Here is a 22,091-nt window from a genome sequence, read left to right as displayed (position 1 = left end):
AGTTAGATTTGCAATTAGGGGATTTTAAGACTACATTTGTAAAAGTTTCTGGTCTGCCATGCTGTTTCTCTTTTGCTCTGTGCAGTTAAAAAGTCCAATAATTACCGTGACAACATAATGTTTGATTTCAAGTTCATCAGCTGAACATTTATGAATAATTTAAGCTGAAGGATTGATGTAAGAGATAGCCCTAATTGGTACTAATTCAACACTGTCATACAGTATAGAAAAACGTCATATGACAGGCAGCCCTACATAAAGCTGAGCATATAAACAGAAAGCACAGGCTTAATACTCCAGATAACCTTCTCTCTTTTCTTGATGCTCAGACACTATAAAAAGCCCTCACACGTTACAGCATTTTTGATGAGGCTCTGATGGACTGAAATGTCAATAAATGAATTCTTCATGCGGGGCTGCAGTATGTAGGCATCTTCCACATGAGGATTCTTTATCTGCTTACATGCAAACACATGCACACAGTGAGGCGAGCCAAGCAAGCCTCCCCAGAGCCCGACGCAAACAGGCCTCATCAGTCAGCCCAGAAAAGGGCATTTTTTCCCTTTCCACTGTCGCCAAACGCTTGCTCGTTGGGGAATGTTGGGTCTCTGTTTATAATTTTGTAAAGAATATGGTCTAGACCTGCTTTATATGAAAAGGGCCCTGAGATAACTGTTATAATGTGGCGCTATATAAATAAAATTAGCTTGACTTATGAAAGAGACTGACGAAAGAGACAGCACGACCGAACAGATCAAATATCCACCTACACCTCTGCCACAACCTCCGCTGGGCCAAGAGATTCTAACACACAGAACACAAGCATTCCTGGATAATACCAGTAAGCAAAACTGGGAGTTAAAACCACATACATGAGCATGGATGAGAGACTGGGATGGATCAGAGCAAATGGATAGAGGTTTTGGACAGATTCCAGTGTAAATGGGACAGAAAGTTAATGGGGATGCTGGTAAGATTTGGTTAGAAGCAGAAATGAAACGGCTAAATTTGAGTCCTGAGTTGTAAGGCGAGAGGTGAAAATCCATCTTAAATCCTAGTTTTCTTCACTAAATAATCCTGTAGTGTGTATCAGTTGCAAGGAGCATCTAAAATGGTATAATTAAAGGTAAGTTCATAAATATGGAATACCCTTCAAAAGGTTTCACACTTTCTTATCACTTTAAACCAGCATTTATCAAATCCATATCATGAAATTAAACCTGGAGTTGCTGGTGTTCATTTCCATTTAGGATATATTTTTCCTTCAAATGTTTGTGGGGCTGTGCGGCAGGGATTCTTACAGATTTGCGGATGTTGACTCTGGGTTTGGGGACTGGTTTGCTGGGCTTGCTGTCAAAGCTCTCGGGCAGCGTGGATGATCCGTGGCCGCTCTTCCTGGCCTGCAGTGCCAGCTGGTAGGCCACCTCGAAGGCCTGGCCAAGCGTCAGGATGATCTCATACGCCAAGTTCTGTTAAGAGGGCAAAAGCAAACAAACGTGAGAATATGATGCGATATTAAAAGCACAATGTGTACGATATTTGTTGTTGAACACGGTTTTAGCACTGACCACATCAAAAGCAGTGAAGACATGGCAGTAGTGGTGACTGGACTTGAGGTCTTTGGTGATGTAGGCAAATGTAGACAGATCCTCTGGATCCTGAGCTGCACACGAGATGTTGCGGATCTCGTGCTCCGCTATGATATTCTGCAGAAAGACAAAAGGAACAAAAGACAGAAAGATAAAGAGGTGCAGAGAGAGGGATGCTTATTTCAGGCAAGACTGCTGAATATCCCCAGTGAGCCACTTTATGGAAAAACAAATCTGATTTATTATTCATCTCATTTCACACATCCAAAAACCATAATAACTGTAGCACAATTTTGGTTTGAGAGTTTTGTGGAGTCGCTGAGTTGGAATTTGTCCTCTGGTAATGTCACTGGAGAACACTCAGACGTTGTGTTAATTAAAGCAAAACTCAGTGCTGTGAATTGTAGAAGATCAAAGCCTCCCAAAAAAAAGTTTCAGTGAGGGCTAACATTAGGAAAACATGATTTTTAAGTTGGAAGTTGCCTTGTGCTAAATGTTGGAAGCATTAGGAACATTTTCTTGATACTGAGAGTTGAAACTACTGGTCTGTTTTTTCTTGATCTGCACCTCCTCTTCATCATATCACATCTACACAGGAATATATTTAACAATGCAAATTATAAACATGGAAACTGTGAAAATAGCAAATGTGGTAGAGTGTCTGTCAGAATACACTCAAACAGAATATGAAGAAGAGCTTTTAAGGACAACAAATCAATATGGAGCAGATGATTTCACCACAGGAAAGAACAAAGAGGACTTACATAACATACTGTACATTAGATGACAATGCTCGTTATGTCATACTTGACAGTATCATCGTTGCCTTTGATTATAAAAATAGGCCTATTGATTACTTTTGTAAGGTGAGTGAGAAATCCACTCCCCACAGTGGGACAGCAGATGACCTGAGGAGTTGAATCCAGGTGATCCATATCCCTTTAATTGATTACCAATACTATTATTTATTCCCTTCTATGCCTTGTGGGTAGACATACTGCAGGAGCACATAGTCGGTAGTAACAAACAAGATTTAAACACTTTGCTGGCTGTAATTTTTAAATAAATTCCAGTATTTAATTAATAGAATCAATCCAGCTAATTTACAAAGAGTTATTCGTTGTTTGTCCGTGTTAATTAATCATCACATCCCGTGGTCTCATTTTGGCACTATTGTGTAAATGTAGCAGATATACATTTGTGGATTTCTGTGATTGTGAGTAATCTTCACAACATTATTGTGGATTGACAACCTGTTTTTTTGTATCTTCAAGTTGGACACACCCACATATTGGGCAAAAATCACTCAGATGTCACTCTGGATGTTGAAGGAATAAGCTGATGGCCAACTGCGTCCCATAAAAACTCCTCATGAATATAGAAGAGACAAATGTGAGAAAGCTCATTTAAAGCAATTCATTAAGGCTTTAATGGACTGAGTTTGTTATTGATTTTTCTTAACATTCAGCTCATCTGCTCCATACTGATTATTGCCCTTTTACACTTTATTGATTTTCACGCTATATGGTTTTAAATCAGTCAGCGCTGCGTCGCCGGCTATGGCCGACACCTCCTAATGCCACTCAAGTTCACATTCAAAAGCCTGACCTTTCGTGCGTTATTTACAGTAGGCGTCACAGTGAGCCACGAGCGTTACCTTATTTGTGGCGTCGATGAACTTTACTCCTTTGTAGGAAACAGACAGTACGATGGTCGGCACTTTCTTCATCTGTTCTGTCGACTTCTTGGAGTGCACAAAACATAAAAGGTAGAGACAGAGAAAAAAGAGGCAGCAATGACTTTTAAGGCACTCTATTACAGCATACATCCTTTTTATTGAAAAGTGCAATGGCCTAATTTGCACACAAGATTATAATTCGTTCCAGATGAACGAATTTCAGTCGGTAAAGATCTCCACTGAATTTAATAACCTTTAAGTTTTATACTAGATTTAAACCATGTCTGCAAAGATTTCCTTGGATGTGTGTGTGTAAGTATGTGAGGAAAAAAAGTTCAAAACAGACTCAATAATAGGCTTCCTCCTTGATTACCAAAATCAATTCAAATCATCTACAAAGGTCATGGGTTGTAAGGTGCCTCCATAAAAAAAAATTGCTTCTGAATTACATTTCTAAACCCAACCGACTCGATCACTGCAAATCCAATAAGTCTATTAGCTTTTAAGCCATATCAGGCTCCCGCTGTATATCTCTCCTCATGCCTTTTAATTACATGCTGGCACTTTACGTGTCTCAATTACATATATTTCAACTCATTATGCAGTAAGGTGCTGTGGAAAATGGTGTGATTTACAGCAATGTCAACGTCACCCTCCAAGCTGTCATCCGACATGCCAAAAGCTTTAATATATTCAAAGAAATAGACATGAGATTAGCCCCTCTCTCCTGCCTTTCTCTGTATCACTTCTGGTCTTTCATCGCTTCTTTCACCATCTACATTTCCATTACACTCCTTACGTTCTTCCTTTTCCCTCGTCGAATCTCCTCCTTTCCATGTCTATTTCTTTTCTTTGTTCTGTTCTCTCCTCCCTGCTCGCAGCTTGTTGCTGCTGTGGTTCGGCCCTGTCAGGATCAGGTAGCACTGAAAAGCTGACAAAGGCAGCGCCGCCTGGTTTCACTGACAGATACCCAGCTAGGGGCTGTGAAGTTGAGATTTAAACATCCACATCTACCTCCACAGCGGAGGGATGGATGAAAGGAGGGATGCTGAGAAGTGATGTACACATTATGCACTTAATTACAACCTTGGTGTGCAGCAGAGGTGCGTCAAGCCGAGGAAGGAGAGAATTCGAAAGAAATAAAGATGCCTTCTGATGTGACAACAAAAATATTAAGACAGAAGAAAAGAGGGAGGAGAGAGTGAGGAACAGAAAGCTTCTCTCTCTCTCTCATGAATATTAAAAATTATCTTCACACTGCAGCAGCACGGGATGAGAATGAGAGATATGAATTGAGGGCCAGAGAAGAGAGGGAGTGAGTGCTGCAGGAAAATATGAAAAGAATGAGCAGGGAGGAAGAAAAGACAGGGATAGCAGGGAGGAATGGAAGGAGGAAGAGAAATAAGGAGTGAGCACTGATATTAAGAGATAAGCTGATTTGAGGTAAAAGGGAGATCGCCGGGTATTGAGCCAACCAGGCAAGGATATTAAAAATAAATCCCTCAATATATTTAATCCACTGTCATAATATTTTATGTTTGTTTAAGTTCCAGTGTGAGTGTGAGGGCGCTCAGACTGTGAGACTGTGTCCCAGATTTTGTAGAAAATACTTATTAAATTAAAGCCACAGGTGCAGTCATGTGCACCTACGTTGAGTGGTTACACACTAGAGAGGGCTTGGCTTGTTTTAAAATTGATCGATAAGCAAAGTTATGAGAAGTCTCATTTTGATAGAGCCCAGTTAAAAGATTACTACAGATTTCAGCATTAAACTTGGTGAATGGGATATTAACAATAGACTAAACAACATAAATAAGTTGTAATAAACTAGAATTATCCTTCAAATCCTGTTTATGTGAGTTGGATGTTTCACAGCAGTAGCTGTAGCAGTGTAGTGTGTTAGACAGTGCTTTACCCTCATCTTGGCACAAGCGTCTTGTGTGGACTCCGTCCCTCTCAGCTCCTTCACCAGCATGGAGCCCAGGTACTGTGGAGAAACACAAACACACGCTCTGTAAATACACACTGTGAATATAGATAGTATAGTATAACATAGCAGTGCCTGTTTATGGTTGTATATAATAATAAACCACGGCTATTAAACCTGCTAATCTCTGCCAAACACTCTGATGGGCTCACTGTTGAAAAGCTCGACCCAGGAAATATTCGGCATTTTTGTACGATTCCACAAATAAACTCAAATCAAAAATCACTGATGGAATAGTCTGAATGATTAACCAGCTCAGTCCGGACTTTAACAGTCTCAATAATGGAGTTATCACCTAAGATGATGTAGAGGACATTGAGTGGGAGCTTTTGTCCAAAGTCTTTTGGAACCATTTCATATTCTAGTTGAATCATACAAAGTGTTTGTTTTATTATCTTACTGAAACAAAGTGACAACAAAGTTAAATGTGTTTAGTTTATTAATTATAAAATGTGTCTAATCCATTATTTATGATGTTGCTAGTAATTTTTATGAAAGCCCTGTTTACATTCAGCTGAACCAACATGGAGATTCATTAAATACACACAGTACATCAACCTTGAGAGTCTCCAGGAGGGACATTAACGCGGGAGTCTGGTAGATCCATCTGCTTGGACGTGACTGTGCGGTCATACATTCTGCACACGTAATATCTGATTTAATAAAGAAGCTACTAATGGTGACAGTGTGATACAGGGACAATGTTTATGTCGACATTAGAGCACTTAATGGGTGTGACATTTACCACCTTGCAGCGCCTGTCCTGCCGATGGAAGGGGCTTGATTTCCTAAAGTGGGCCCCTTACAAGGCTTTTAGTGGATTAGAAGAGAAATATTTACAGCTTCTTTTACCTCATTTGTTTGACTCTACAGTAAATTACTCCAAAATAGTCAATATCTACCTCACAGGATTTATCTTACATTTAATTAGTGATACAGTTGATTATGGAGGCAAAACAAACTGCTTTGTGTGATGAATTCTTTTTTTTATGCAGCACAGACTGTGACTCAGTCATGTTTTCAGTCTGGTCTTTTGGCGGATCACGGGGAGGTCGGCTGAGCCTGTTAGTACTTTGTCTTGACTCAAGCTAACAATGTTAAGTCGCTGTTATGGCGGGCTTGCTTGCAGTTATCCTAGAAATTATATTACAGCTGCACACAAGGGCAACTGCTGTTATTGTCGGTGAACACAAACACACAAGTCTTTCATAAGGTACAAACACAATTCAAAGATGTAGGACAGACTAAGACTATAGAGCCATGCCAGCTGCACTGTGAGGCTGTACTCTGGCACAGTGATGCCAGCAGTGTAACAGGCTACATCTAATTGTTATTTTCAATTAATGGTTTTGTCTATAAAATGCCAGAAAATAGAGAAAATGGCCTGCTATAATTTATTAAACCTTGAAGTGACATCTTTAGCTGTCTTCAGTCCAAAATGCAAAGATATTCTGTTTATTTTCATGTATGACACAGAAAAGCTTCACCACATTTGAGGAGCTACAACGATTAAAAGGTTGGTGCTTTTGCTTTAAAAAAATGACTAAAATGATTATTTGATCATCAAAATCATTACAGATTAATTTTCTCTTCATTGACTCATTGATTAATCGACCAGTTGTTCGGTTGTTCGAGAGTTGGTTCCTCTTTTTATGAAAGGGCAAACCAGGTAAGTTTGAGTTTGGATGGTAATCGTGTAAAATAGACAGATAACAGTAATAGCCAGAATAATTGAATAATATCTGGTATATTCAATGTATCTACAGAGTATAGAGGAGCGCACAGAGTCAGTGTTGAGATAAAATTGGCTGTTTATGATGTAGAGTGTAGTAATGATGTTAGACCATCTGCAGGGTTTTACTGGAAATGGATTCGATAATATTCAGATAATACTTTGGAGCTCTGGTTGTAAAGCTGACGTTATGAAGTTAAGATGTCATCTGCTGAAAGTGGAGGAAAGAGTTTTGTGTTTATTTAGAGCTGAGGATGAAAATCAGAACAGCTTCCTTTTTTTCTACCATCCCTCTTTCTCTCTATTAACATAAACACAAAACACTCTACTCTTTCTTCTTCTTCTCATCAGTGTCTTATCCATCTAATTTATTCCTATTCAATCCTCATCTCCCTTCAGTTTGCCAATATTCACACTGCGTGCTCTGCCTTCTCCCCTCCTCTCTCTCTCGCTCTCTCTGTGTTGTGGCTCCTGCTCATTTATCTCATGTTCTCTGCTTTCTGGAGCCAGTTGTCCTGGGACAGCGAGATGTTAGAGATGTTGTCATAAATGGCTCCATGAAAGCACCACCACCACATTTTTCCCCCCCGGTGGTGGCTCAGTCCGTCGTGTGTTCCCCCTATCTGCCCAAACACGCTGCCTTTATAGTTGTACATCTGTCAGAAGCCTAATGGTCCACGCTTTTGCTATCAATCTTCTGAAGTGAAAAAAATGAAGAAAGGGAGATTTTTAACTGAGGGAAGAAAGCGCTCTTGGGATCTTTTATTCACCGCTTCTATCCCATCTTCTTGGTTTCTTTGATATTTGATTTCAGCATATCATCCTGTTTGTTCAAACTTGAATTTTCAATCCCTCACCGACTATATTTTCATTCTTTATCCCACACTCTCTTACCTAATGATCAAACGTACATTTACTTCACGTTTTCATATTTGCACCACCAATCCCAGTATGTATTTCTGAGATACCCATTTCCCTAATTCTCTGTGTTTCTGAGAGCCAATGGGCTCCAGCATCATCCGCTTTCTGCAGTGTTTTACCTGCTCCGAGTAGATAATCACTGCAGTCTAGTTGCCGTGCATACTGTATAAAAAAATACAAAGAAGTGCAAGGCTGTATCCGTGGTAACATGGACATGTAACATCCTTTATGTAACTTGCAAAGATCTAAATTTACCAAAGTACTGAGAATAACCAAGCGCAATATTCACTGAAAGGTTGAGTTCAGCGTCATTGATCTTTACTATTATTACCTTCGCTGTGTACTGATGACATGCAAATAGAGCTGAAACGATGAGCCGATTTACCAATGAGTCGATTGATAGGAAATAAATACATAATAAGCCAAAAAAAAAGCCAAAAGTTCACTGGGTCCAGATTGTCAGATATGAATATTTGCTGGTTTTCTTGGTCCTCCATGATCGTAAACTGAATATGTTTTGGTTGCACGAGTTTGGACTTTTCTGACATTTTATGGACCAAACAATTAAATGATTTAATTGAGTTAATTATATAATTATAAGCATATTAATCAATAATGAAAGTAACTTATCCTAACCCTAACCATAATCACTGACCCAAAAATCAGCTTTTTCCAAATTGTGGACACAACTTTTATCCGTAGTTGGACAAGCTGTCCCCAATTAAGTGGTTCTAAATCTGAAATTTGTCCCCAAAAGTAACCTATGACCGACCATGCCAAACACAAACACAAATGAAGCTGGTGGACTCACATATGCTTCGTAGTCACAGGACTGAAAGATGAGCTTCTCAGGGTGATGCTGCCAATACTGCACCGGGGTGGACGAGGTGGCCTCGTTGGGGGGACGCAACGTGATTGGCTCGCACCACTCGCCTGCCTGAAACAACAACCAATGGCACGTCAGGACAGAGATAGGATCACAACAGATTACAAGACAGGGCATTACATTAAGGCTCATTTCTGCGTATCCCATGGTGACATGACTTGTTGGCCTGATAAACGTGTATGTAAGTTTGTAATGCAACAGCTTTCCTGACTGAACATGAACATGCCTTCAAAGGACACGCTTCAGAGAACATCCAAGAGGAAATTAAACTTGGATGAATTATGCTTGGCCTCTAAATGTTCTCATACTTTCGGCCACTTTAGAACTCTTTTCTGCTGCTCACCACTCTTTCACCCAGTAAGCTTTCACCTTTTAAACAAAGGAAATACCCAAATCCCATCTGCATACTTCTCAAATGTCTGCGGATAATAATTAAGCTTGTTTTATGGTCTTTCATGCTTTGAAAAATGAAACCAGATGAGTTTCTTGTGCCAGATTTTGTGTGTGTGAAGTGGTCTCTTGTGTGTGTGTTTATGTGCATTTCCATATCTGATTGCTTGTGTGTTAAATCCCCGTCAGAAAGTTGCGGTGGGACTGTGGAGGTGAAATCTTATAATCAGATGCAAAGATGTTGGATAAACAGCCCCGGGATAAGCCTTTAGAAACCGGTATCAGCCAAATTCATGCTAAACTACACTAGCTTAACAATATTAAACCAGCTTTTACCACTTTCTTTGACCCTGGTGAGGTGCTCAGCTGGAAATCGTGCTAATATTTTGCCTCACGGGCCAAAGATGCATCTAGAAAAAAGTTAGCTATTTCACTTGTACACTTGGGTTTGTTTAAAAAAAAATAGAAAAAAAAAAGGATTTAAAATGAACAGAAGGTGACTGATGAGCCATAGGAAGACATGAGAGGAAAAGAAGGAGAAACGTGCCATAACGTGTGGTGACAGTCAGAGAGGAAGGGCGATGAAACAGAAAATAAAGATCTTCTCCTCTCTTCTCTAATTGTTTGCCTTCTATTCTGGTAAAGCTGACTCGTCAGTGCCACCTTAACAGTGTTATTTCCAGAAAATGGGGATCCGCTGTGACACACACACACACACACACACACACACACACACACACACACACACACACACACACACACACACACACACACACACACACACACACACACACACACACACTCACTCTCACTCTCACGGGCGCACACTTGAGAGATTCACCGGTGTAACCGTAAGTGCGTGTTGGTCTGCACTGATAAGCTCTGTGATTCACATGGAAACACAAAAAGACCCTAATCATGGTGAATCAAAACACAGCTGCTGCCTCATGCACATGTTTAAATGTGTGTGTGTCTGAGTCATTGTGCTTTTGATTGGAAGTCATAAAGTTCTAATTTTGCGTTTGGATGAAATTACAATTGGCTGTAAAGATGAGAGGCTTATTCTGAATTGTATGCTTTGTTTATGCAAACCTATAGAGACTATTAAATAATTTTAATTTAAGATGAAAACACATATTTTTCTACTATGGCGAGATCCTCCCGTATGACAGATTACAGGACATATTTCACAAAGCAAGAAATGATATCTGATTGCAACTACAGCAAAATAACTGTTGCACTTCATCTAGTTAATTGCAGTTTGCATATTTTAACATTTTATAGCACAAAGTTTCAGGCATAAATTTCATGTTTCCTTATTTGTAAAAATTTATAGGAGCTCTAAACAGCCAAGATGGCTGCTGGTGTCAGATGGTCTGCCTGCTGCAGATTATTAATGTTGGATTTCCAACAAGCAAACAGGCAGATAAAACACTGTTGGCTTACATCTTATATCTGTTAGAGATCAGCAGTTAATTGCTGAGTTATTTCATTTATTTATTAAGATGTTTTCCCTGATTAGAAATGTGATACCGCTTGAAGCCTTTTTAGTTAAACGACCAGTGTGCAGGATTAAGTGGCATCTAGCAGTGAGGTTGCAGATTGCAACCAACTGAATAACCCTCTTGCTACCCTTCCGATCTATGGTGGCCATGAAAAGCACTTTCTTGGGCTGGTGCTTGGTTTGTCTGTTCTGGGCTACTGTAGAAACATGGCACTGCAACATGGTGGGCTCCGTGGAAGAGGACCTGCTCCCTTTGTGGATATAAAGGGCTCATTCTTAGGTAACGAAACACAACAATTCTTATTTTTAGGTGAATATAAACTAATTAAAACATACTTGTGAATATTATGCTCTATTTCTGACAAGTTCGTTTCACTAGATGCCACTAAATTCTACACACTGGCCCTTTAATTACTGCTGGCAATTAGTGAGATTATAGGACACAGTTTTGAAGTATTTCTGAAATGAGATTTAAGTGTCTTTTTTATTATGAGTGGATTACAGCAAAGAGAAAACTTCAAAGAGCACATTTGCTATTAAAGGATAGGATTAAAGTCTGGTGGTATAGCTGCGCATTGTAGCTTTTAGCAAACATTTAAACATGAGTAAATATTTATTAGTAAGATTGATTTGTTTCCATTTTTTGGTCTTCTCATCACATTTTTTGACAATGAGAAGAATATCACGACTCATCCTTCAAATATTCAGACAGTCTGGTGTATATTTGGGACTATGACCATTCATAATAATCTCCAGAAAGTCCATCTCTCTCTCTCTCTCTCTTCCTCTCCCTGCCTCCATTCATCCATCCATCCTCTCCTCCCTTCCTCACCATGCTGACTTGGGCCATCTGTCGCTCCAGCTTGGATCGCGGCACGTCCTCGAAGTAGTTGTCATTGCTGCGCTGCCTGCGCCGGGCGTCCGCCTGCATGATGAGGTGCTGCACGTCCAGAGATCCACCCGGGACCCCCGCCGTGTACGCTGCTTGGCCGACCGACGGGCTGAGCTGGGGAGGAGTGTGGTTCCCACCGGGCTCCTGGGACAGACAGGGTGAGGGGGGGGAGACATAATTTCATAATGTGCTGTGTCACTGCTACAAGTACAATAAGTAGGGCAATTGCATTCACTGTGCACTGTCACATTTTATTATTCAGCTATGGTGTTGCCACACTGCTGTGTACTCATATCTAAAATAGTTTTGTAAAATTGGAGAACTAGAGCCTGTCCTGTTACCTGAAGGTCTCAGCGGTCCATCACAGAGCCCTTAAAGCACGACACTAAAGCCGTGCCTGCTCAGTGCGAGTCACTTTAAGTGTAATCCTCAGCTAAATTCTTCAAATGGAAAATGTTTTGTCAAGCTGGGCAGAGACTAAAATTCACAGAAGAATCAGGGCCGTCATATGTTTTTATGGTGTAATACTCTTATATACGCTGGAAGGTGAGTTAGGTTGTATTCAGACCGAATCAGGCAGTGCGGTGCATAGCCACAGGGGTGTGGAGATGTGGGCATGTTTGTGCTCTGCAACATAACCACTGTGAAACAATCAGAAAATAACGTTTTATTGATCTGATTCACCGGCATTCTCGCTACCAGCGCTCCCTCTCTTGATCCTCATTCTCCAGCTTGCACAGCTGCTCTTACTCTGCCTCTCTTTTTCTTTCATCTTTTTTAAATTGAGTTCGAGAAGATGACTGTAAAGCCAAACTTTACTTTTAATGTCACCAAAGAAAGAGAAATGTTCTCCCCTCCTCCTAGTAATGTCTTTGTACTCCCTCATGGCAAGGTTTAACAGCTCATTTCAGTCTGATAGTGGGCTGTGATTGGCCACCGCATCATGACGTCGGGTTGCGTTTCTCCAAAAGTTGACTCAGAATCAACTATCTCGCTGCAGGCTGGTACAGCGTCACTGCGGCCAAGCCCCCGCAGCCTATATGCACAGGACTAGCGCATGATTACGTCTGAATACAACCTTATTTCTCCTGAGAGTTTAACCACTTTCAGTTGATTACATGTTTTTTTCTGATGATTTTTTTCATTTTCCTCTGGATTGTGGGAGCTGAAGTGTTATAACTTTGTATCTCAGTTTTCAGCCTGAGCCGTGTTATGGTCTTTCACCCACTTGTCCCGTCACACTCAGTGTACTGTAGCGTAAGCACAATCCTCTGCTCTGTGAACACGTCATTTAACCCTTTGTTGAGCCATACAGAACAATCCTGCTTTTCTTAAAATGTAAGCCAGGGGCATCTCTTGGAAGACTAGTTGATTAATTGATTGTGAAACGACTTTGGTAATTGATAAATCCTTTATCAAGCAGAAATGACAAACGTTCACTGGCTCAAGCTTCTCAGAAGTGAAGATTTGCTTCTCCTCTTTGTTTTATAGCTTTACAGAACTGCATATTTTGTTGTTTTGGACAGCTGGTTAGAGAAATCAAGCAACTGGAAGATGTCACTGTTGGTCCTGGGAAACAGTATATTGAATGAAATAACACTTTTCCCATAATCTTATTAATTTTTTGACCCCAGTGATGACTTTTTTCACTCATTTTGAGGCTCATTACGAAACTACAATTCTCACATGAACATATTGAGACACAGTGGACAGTGTAACCAAGCCTGAGAAGCAGAGGGCCTCCCCTGACTCAAAGCACAAAGAGCAAGAGACTATTATAAAGACATTAGAGCGTAGCCCCGATGGGAGAGGGAAAGCCAGTTCTTTGTGATTAGTATCCAGGACATGCCGGCAGGGATGAAACTGCAGTGGGTCAGCCATTTTGTGCCTGCCTGAGAGATTTGGGTAATCAGTTGGGTGGTAACAGCAGCGGTGGGGAGGCTGTAGTTCCCTCAGAGAAATACGCAGCCATCTGGGAATGGACCAAGTGCCTTTTTTTTCTTTCTTTTTTTACCTCTGTCTGATGAATCCACAGTAATTCAGATATTACCTAGCGTTATCATGGTTCATACAACACACAGTCCAATCACACAGACTCACTCACCCGTAGGGAGATGGCCCGTGGAGGTTTTTGTGGGGTGTCTTCGTGTAGCCGGTCCCCCAACGAGGCCAGGATCCGTTTTCTGTGTCCAATAAGACTGATCTTCAATACCTGTATAAACACAAAATATTAACCATTAAGTTACAGTACTGGTTGCAGCTTCTGAAATGTGGAGATTTGCTGCTTTTCTCTATTTTATATCATTTTAAATTGAATTTCTGTTGGTTTTGGACTGTTGATCAGACAATAAAACATGCTTAAGATGTCAGCTATGACTCTGGGAAATTGTAATAGGCATTTTTCACTCTTTTTTTCAATAATAAACAATTTGTTTGCAAGTATTGGCTCATTAGCCACATCCCTACATTACAGAATGCAATGAGTATGCTATAATGTGAATTCATAAGAAATGCTGGGTCAAGAGTTACTGCGCTAGCAAAAAAAGTGATGACTCTTATTCTCATTTGCATAAAACAGCTTTTATAGAGAGCGAGTGTTCAAAGGCTTTCAGACTGAATAATACTAGATTATATCAGCAACTTCCAAAAAACTGCAGAAAGGTAACAGATTATCACCATCATCATCATCATCATCATCATCATCATCAGCCTTAAATGGAGGATAATAGCACTATTCAGAAAAGGAGTTTTACAGAGAAAAACACTGGAGTGCACTGCAGAGGACTCAGGGAAGTACTAATGAGCGCATAATAATATACAATGCCCCTGAGCAAATGCATACATCATGCCATTATTACTATTATTATTATTATTACATAACCGACATGTTTCGGACAGCTGTGTTCAGGCTGTTAGTTGTGCTAGTACTTGAACAAGATCATAGAGAGTGTACTCTGCCTCCAACGTAAAACACGCATACCGGTGCCTGTATGAGACACACACACACACACACGCAGAGAGACATATAATCAAGAGGCGGGCATGGAAAGACTGATTAAATTAGTTGGTAATTCTATTCTAATTTACGACTCTGATCTTTTCTTTCAGCCAAATTAATATCAAATTATTATTCCTCGAGGCAGAAAAGTATCTCAATAAGATGAATTTATTAGAGCTGCAGACTTGAGAATTAGATTTGAGCCAAACTTAATTCTCACATATGAGGACTTGGACTTGACAGCCTAAAGACTCAACATGAAGGTTGAAAGCTCAGGTTTAGACATAGTAACACGAAACATTATAAAGTAAATAGCTTGCGAAAGGTAAGTATTGCCTAGCGACATATCTTGAATATTGGGCATTGAACAGGCGTGGTGTTCTTTACCTGAAAAACACTTAACAAAGCTTTGAAAAGAAAATGCAAAGTCATTTTAATTGTCAGATCGGAAAGACTTAACTGTTTAGTCTTAACTGAAGGATACAAAAACATGGGATCCAATTTTAAAGAAGCTTGAGACTTGCTTTGGGCATAACAGTCTTGAAACAGCTAAAACAAAAAAGCTAATCATTAAAAATGCCAGCACTAACTTAAAATTACAAGTTTGACATTTTGTAAAATATGCTTTCTTTCTGCCAAGTAGCTGTGAGGAGATTAGCTTGACTTAGTATTAAGTGAAAGCAGGAAAACAGCTAGCCTCTCTAGTTCCTCCAAAGTTCTTTCAGTCAGTAATTAACACATTGAACCTCATTTGTTTAATCTGCACACAAACAAAAATTATAATAATGATACTGATACTAGCCTTGATGCTAAGCTAACAGCTCTAGTTTCATTCAAGTTAGCACATAGACAACAGAGAACGTGGCATCTATCCTCTCGTCTACCTCTAGAAAGTGAAGAAATAATAATAATATCTGAAAATATCAATCACATTAATTACCAGAATTCAGACCAAAGAGTTGATATGGATTTACCATAAACACTTCAAACAGCTCTGAGATTAATACACTATAACCCAAAGACCCTCAGATTCCAACACAAGCCACAACTACCATCATATTTTCAGGTACGTAATAAACATTGTTACTGAGCACTGAGACTTTGCCGAGAGTTTTTGCACTGACAGCCATGAAATGCAAATTAAACAATATGAGATTGTATTGATTTTCCCCAGGCACTCATTACACAGGCACAAACAGACAAAAACACACATACACACTTGGATTTGTATGAAAGCATTCATTCTTTCTCTGGTAACCAGGCATCCACTGACTGTGCCAGTTACTGGCTTTTCTAAAGAGATGAGCTGGAACATGGCAGCCTTCTGCAGGGATGTTGTTTGCACCTTCTGGCACCAGCAGAACAACAAACTCCTGCCTGGTTTTAAGGGGCTGCCACTGAAGGTCTTCCAATAAAGGTATGTTCGAGTGTGAGAAAATGTGTGTTTGTGAGTGTGTTATGTGCGTGTCCTCAGGGCAAAAGGTGGTAATTAGCCTCAATCTGAGGCCTTGCTGCGAGTGTAATGATTCTCCTAACAGTCTTGCTTTGAGTCAGCGCAACTTACAGACAGACAGACACAAACACACACACACACACACACACACACACACACACACACACACACACACACACACACACACACACACACACACACACACACTTCATCATCTACTGCAGCAATTACAGCCCTACATCTGCTGCAGAAACATAAAAATAAAAACGTACAATGGGCACAGTGGTGTAGGAAGAGCACTTTGGTTTCATGTTTGCGTGCATAAACCTAAACACACAAACAGAACATAAATAAACCATTTCCCATGCATAATAAAAAGTGTATATATGCAAAAGTGCATGTAAATAATCAATGCATAATGTATCAAGCAAGCCCAGAAGTGCCCACTCTCAAAGTTTCCATTAGATATTTCAGTCATACAGTAATTAAGGAAACAGGACAGTTTGAATAGTGAGACATGTTAAGAAAAACAGCTACCAATGGGTTAAACTCCATCCTAGGCTGTTCTTCTCTGCATGGAAACAATGTATTATAATTGTTAAAATTAGATGGATCAAAGGGAAACCAAGAGCAGAGCTGGGACTAACGGGTAGTGGAACTAATTGGCGTATTATGGCTGCCCGATGCTCCCTCCACCAATTTTTTACTCACTCATCTTTCCCTTCCCTCATCCTCTCTGGTTTTCACAGCTCACTTTCTCTCTCTCTCTCTCCCACACTGTCCTTTATGGACGCACAATGTCAGAGATACTACCCTGACATCTCCCTCTCCCTCTTTCTCCCTCAGTCTGTCTCTGTACTTGAGTTAAGATGACACTGGCTGGCTGAATTTGGCGCATTAACATCATGTGATTTTCTGTCTCGAAAAATTGCTTGAAGACCTACTTTTTTCCTAATATGCTTTTTCTCACTTTGTCTCAATCATTCTCTCCCTCTCAGTAAAAACATCATTTGCTATGTACTTTGCAGCAGTTATTCTTGATCTACAGTGGAATATACTGTACCTTATTTCTACATGAATGAATATATGTACATTAATGATTTTGTCTTAATCATACAACTTTCCAAAATGTTCTTTTCTAATGACAAGTATCAATATAATGAATATAATTTCTTTTTCTCATTATCAGACTTATAACTTTTAAAAATGCTAGTTTTCCAATGCAGTTAAGAGTTTATCTAAGAAATGAGAGACAACAGTGATGTTATTGCTCCACCGGTAAGCACAATATTGCATTTGATTAGAGACATTCCTGAAAATAGTAATTGGATTCCAACCAAGTGACACAGCTTCACCTGCAATTTGACTTATTATAAGACAAAAATAGCCATAATTTATACATGACTCATAACTGCACTGGCTGGACACTGTGTCAGTGATACTACAGCGTCTCGTCCTCTATTTTTCTCTGTTTCATAATACCAAAAATTACATTGGCTCACTAAAATGTTTAAACTTTTTAAAACAGTTACCAAGCAATAACTTTTCTAATAAAAGAAAACTTGAAAACAATGAAATGAGAATATGTTGCATTCTTCCACCACTAAAACAAAATTACACTTGTTTGAACTATTGATCTCAAACAGCGCTGTTCACAGTGCAGTTTTTAAAAAGTTCAAAAGGGTTAGATTGCAAACAGGTGATAATTTTGTACTTAAGATTAGTTGAATTGATTTGTTGTAAGAAAAAAAAAAGAATTCAGGACCTAAAACTCAACTATACAGTATGTGAGGCCCAGATGATTTTCCTCACTATGCAGTAAAGGTTATAAAATATTCAGTCTCTTACTTCCGTCTGTCTCCTGAGGGGCCGTAGCGTGACACCAGTCCTCACATTGCTGTTTCATCACATACAAACACACATATTCCAGAAAGAGCACAGTAATCGCCTCGCTCCTAGTGTATCTGAGTGTGCATCTGTGTGTGTGTGTGTGTGTGTGTGTGTGTGTTACACTGTGCCTTATGCAACAGCACCTACTTCAACTACGGTAGAAGCCTCAACCTCATCCTGAAGTTCAACTGTCACCATGGCAACACGGAGCCGCAGCAGCAGTCACCCACACATACTCATCCCAAAAAAAAAGAGGAAAAAAAAAATTCACATGCACGTGGATGTGTACTCACACACACAAACAGCTCAAACAGCTGTTTTAAAGCCTGGGGAAGAAGATTATATTGTTATCCCTGAATGGATGAGAATTTGAATGCAACCCGACCATTATTGTTAAAACACACTCACACTCTGTGATGCTTGACTGCAGCATCGCCCCATTTGCATGTAAATTATATTCATAGCAGCTGTATATACTGACAAGGGAAGTGTTGAGCTACCACTGCATACACTCCTTTGCACCCCTTTCCTCTCCCACCATTCACCGCTATTGCACTCACCACGCATTCATTTAAACTTAACTCTATTGAAATCAAGTGAGCTATGATGATATAACCTTGATTAGGCAACGCTCTTCCACTAGGTGTCAAAAGCACTTACACACCGTCAGCTGCAAAAAAAAAAGAAAAAAAAGAAAAGAAAAATTTCTGAACGGACATGGACATTTCTGTCTATGCAGGTGTTGTGCAGGTGCAGCAAACATTTGACGGATGCTGACATGGCGATTTCAACCTAATTTAACCAGTTTTATCTGTATATCTCTTTAGTGATAACTATCTTACTGGCAATTAATCCAATAAAAAGACGAACACCAACAATGTGTCAGTTCATCCCTCAATACTTTAAAGATTTTCCCACTCTGTCTGTGGCCTTCAGTCCTAGGCCCATTGGCTCCTACTAAAGATATATGTATAACTTTATAAACAGGTCACATATATGTAGTTACCCTTGAAAAAAAAATCATAAAAAGGCAGAGCACTGTTGTTTTAAGCAAATGTTATTGACAGTAGTTAAAAGTGCATTTGTTTGGGACTATTTTCCGCTGCAAATTAATGCACATTTGGATGGTTTATGTTGGCAATTAACTACAGTGCCCAAGTTCCTCATAATGAAGGACCATGTCACTCAGTACAAAACAACACTTATTATTAGGATCAGTTAACTGTTGGTTTTGGTGTTATCATGGGGTTTGTTTAAAATATCCTGCAAGTTTGCCTAAATATGAATAGACTACAGTTGATTGCTAGACGCTTGGTGAATTTGGACATAAAGGTTTTTTTTTAAGTACCTTGAATCGTTTTTTTTTTGTTTGTTTTTTTTTTTTGGGGGGGGGGGGGGGCGTTTACAAATTGCAACAATCATCATAAAGATGAAAGTCCATCAATACATTACATACATATTAGATGTTCATATTCATTCTGTCAAAAAATTCTACATAGTGCTAACATCCCACAGGTGGAACAGTGATTTTTAGATACAGTACAGTGCAGTAGAAGAATATCATATCAAAGTTTTGATAGTTTGGAGTTGAGATCAGTAAGATAATAATAATAATAATAATAATAATAATAATAATAATAATAATAATAATAATAATAAATAATAAAGATATCAACATTAGGCCCTGGTTTCAGAAAGTAGGCAACTTAACAGTGAAAGCAGTCTGAACAGTGATTTTTGCAAAAAAAACTTGATACTAATTTAAAATGTATTCAACATTACTGGTATCTTAATGAATGGATTGATGACTGACATATCCAATATTGGTATGATTGGTATTAATACTGTACCAAATCCAACAGATCATAGTGACTTTAGTTTGCTCACATGCTGTTTCAAAATCCTTTTTTCTGACATGTGACAATGATCTGATGTGTCTGTAAATGACTTTTCATCCTCTATCCATCTGTTTCTGTCTTTCTCTGTGAACATACTGCAGTGTAACAGTGGTGCCACTGAGCAGCCAGAGCATCCAATGAGGGTTACTCACCCTCTGGTCTTGATTTTATTACCGTAGTATGAGGTGATTTGGGGCACTGCTTGCCTCCAGTGTCTGGCTGGGCTGCTACGTTTGTGTCCTGTGTGTGTGTGTGTGTCTGTGTTTGCCGATCGATGCGCTAATCCTGTTAACAGTCCCGTTAGCCCAGATTGAACAGGCTTGATTAACGGATTAGCCGCCACACATACGGTTAACGGGAGTGGTGCTTTCTCACAGCCATCTCCTCTCTGTTGCCTGAAGGACGCAGCGTCGCCTGCTGTCACCTTACTCACAAGAATTAAACTGCGAATTATCTGATTCTTTGCCAGTTAAATATTTGTGTTTGTGTACTCACGTCAGTTGTTTCACCTTCAAGCTTTTTAATTTAGTAATGAGGGCCAAAGCAAAACAACTCCCAGTGGGTTCGAGATAAATTTCGCTTGTCATAGACGCTGCTTTCAAGATCCTAAAATGTGTTTAAACGTAAAAGAAAATAACAACACACTGACCTCTTTACACACAAAAGGAACACATAGTAACATTGGGTTTATGATAAGAAATAACATTTTGTAAAGAAAACTGTTTGACAATGAGGGGTCAGTGGAAATTGTCAGTGATTTGGGACATTAACAACGACCTCTCTCTCATTCAGGACGTCGGAGACAAAAAGCCTTTTCTCTGTTGCCTACTGGAGGGGAGGCTGGAAGCTGGTCGGCTCACTGGAGCAGAAAACCCAGCAAGGGAACCAACAGTCCAGTCACTGTCTGTGCTCAAACTAGCACGTAGTTTTAATGATGGAGAAGGAAGGGAGTAAAAAACTCTTTCATCAGACTCTCTGCTCCAGTTAATTGTACATTGACTCACCTAACCGCCTCCATCATCGCCCTCGTATCCCTTTTCATTTTGACCATATTCCCTTGACCTCAAATTACCTCTCGTCATCTGCTTTCGCACAACATCCCTCCATTCCCAACCACTCTGTCCTTATTTTCACTCAGCGCCCCTTTCGCTGGATCCAGATGAAAAAGAAAAGACAGTTAGAGAGAGAATAAATTGTGTGAGAGTATCAGTGATAAAAGATGAAGTTCTGCAGTCACACATTAAACACCTTCTTCTCTTCAGCCTTGGCAACTGCACGTGATTGGTCTCTCTTTGTTTGTGAGCTTTCGCCATGTGAGTCTACCTCCTCCAGGCTCATGTCAATATAACCAATCACCTTCTCCCCTGTATACTATGAGGTCGTGACTTCTGTGATATCACAGACCTCTGCATGCCCCGCAGGCGTCGTCGCCTAGTAGCACGACTGGTGTTCAACTCTGCTCCCCCAACCCTCTGAAGAATCCCAGTATCGATTTTTGCGGATCAAAGAATCACTGGCATAAGGTTACTTAAATTGCCTGGGTCAGAATATATTACAGGTCAATCGAACTGTTCTATTGATCAGAAAATAACCCGTGTCTGTCTCAGTTCAATCGTAGAGGTTGAGCACAGGGGCGTAGTTACCATCGAGGACACAGAGGTTGTGTCTTTCGTAATAATTACAGGAATTCGGGGGGTTAAAAGACACAAGGAGGAATTTATGTTCTACAGTAACCCACATATTCCACATGTTGGATTTCTACAGGCTGATTCTGATCATATCTAAACTAATGAATAATTACCAAAAAAAACAATAATAATGAATTTTTCTTGGTTAGGAAAATTTGTATTCTCCACTAGACTTGCATACCTAGCAGTGCAGATAAGGCTTTAAAAACCGTCTAGATTTGTCTGATGGCTAGTCAGAAGAAGAAGTTTCCTGGGTGGGTGTGGTAGAAACACTCCTGGTTGAGTAGTGAGATTACTACAGTCATATTAAATGGCTTTGTGCAAGAAACGGAAATGGGAAGGTTAACGTCAGCCAATAATTGTGGCTGAGCTGCAGCGCTAGATCTGTTGGCTAAGAAGGGATATAAAAGAGGGTAGAAGTCAAAACTAGCTTCTATCTTGATCAATAAGGTCTATTATACAGTAGAAAGGCATTGAGGATATGTGGATAATGTGCTCAGTGTGTGTGAAGGCGCAGATATTTACAGCAACAATGCTTGGCTCATTTTTCACCCTGATTATTGACGTTTTTCAAACCCTGAATAC

The 22,091-nt window shown here is 39.8% G+C and overlaps 1 protein-coding gene across 1 annotated transcript in view; it reads right to left on the bottom strand.

Annotated features, from left to right (window-relative positions):
• anks1b (ankyrin repeat and sterile alpha motif domain containing 1B) overlaps positions 1–22,091 on the bottom strand; it is a 54,839-nt gene that overhangs the window by 7,671 nt on the left and 25,077 nt on the right. The window contains exons 4-10 of the mRNA XM_062443642.1: positions 13,684–13,791; positions 11,520–11,723; positions 8,719–8,844; positions 5,183–5,254; positions 3,247–3,333; positions 1,569–1,706; positions 1,302–1,469 (exon numbers count right to left, since the gene is read on the bottom strand). Coding sequence (XP_062299626.1) covers positions 1,302–1,469; positions 1,569–1,706; positions 3,247–3,333; positions 5,183–5,254; positions 8,719–8,844; positions 11,520–11,723; positions 13,684–13,791 — 903 coding nt within the window. The remainder of the gene's footprint in view (positions 1–1,301; positions 1,470–1,568; positions 1,707–3,246; positions 3,334–5,182; positions 5,255–8,718; positions 8,845–11,519; positions 11,724–13,683; positions 13,792–22,091) is intronic.

This window comes from Scomber scombrus, chromosome 22 (genome assembly GCF_963691925.1).
Source record: "Scomber scombrus chromosome 22, fScoSco1.1, whole genome shotgun sequence".
NCBI classification, from domain to species: domain Eukaryota; kingdom Metazoa; phylum Chordata; class Actinopteri; order Scombriformes; family Scombridae; genus Scomber; species Scomber scombrus.
This window is presented reverse-complemented; position numbering and strand designations above follow the sequence as displayed.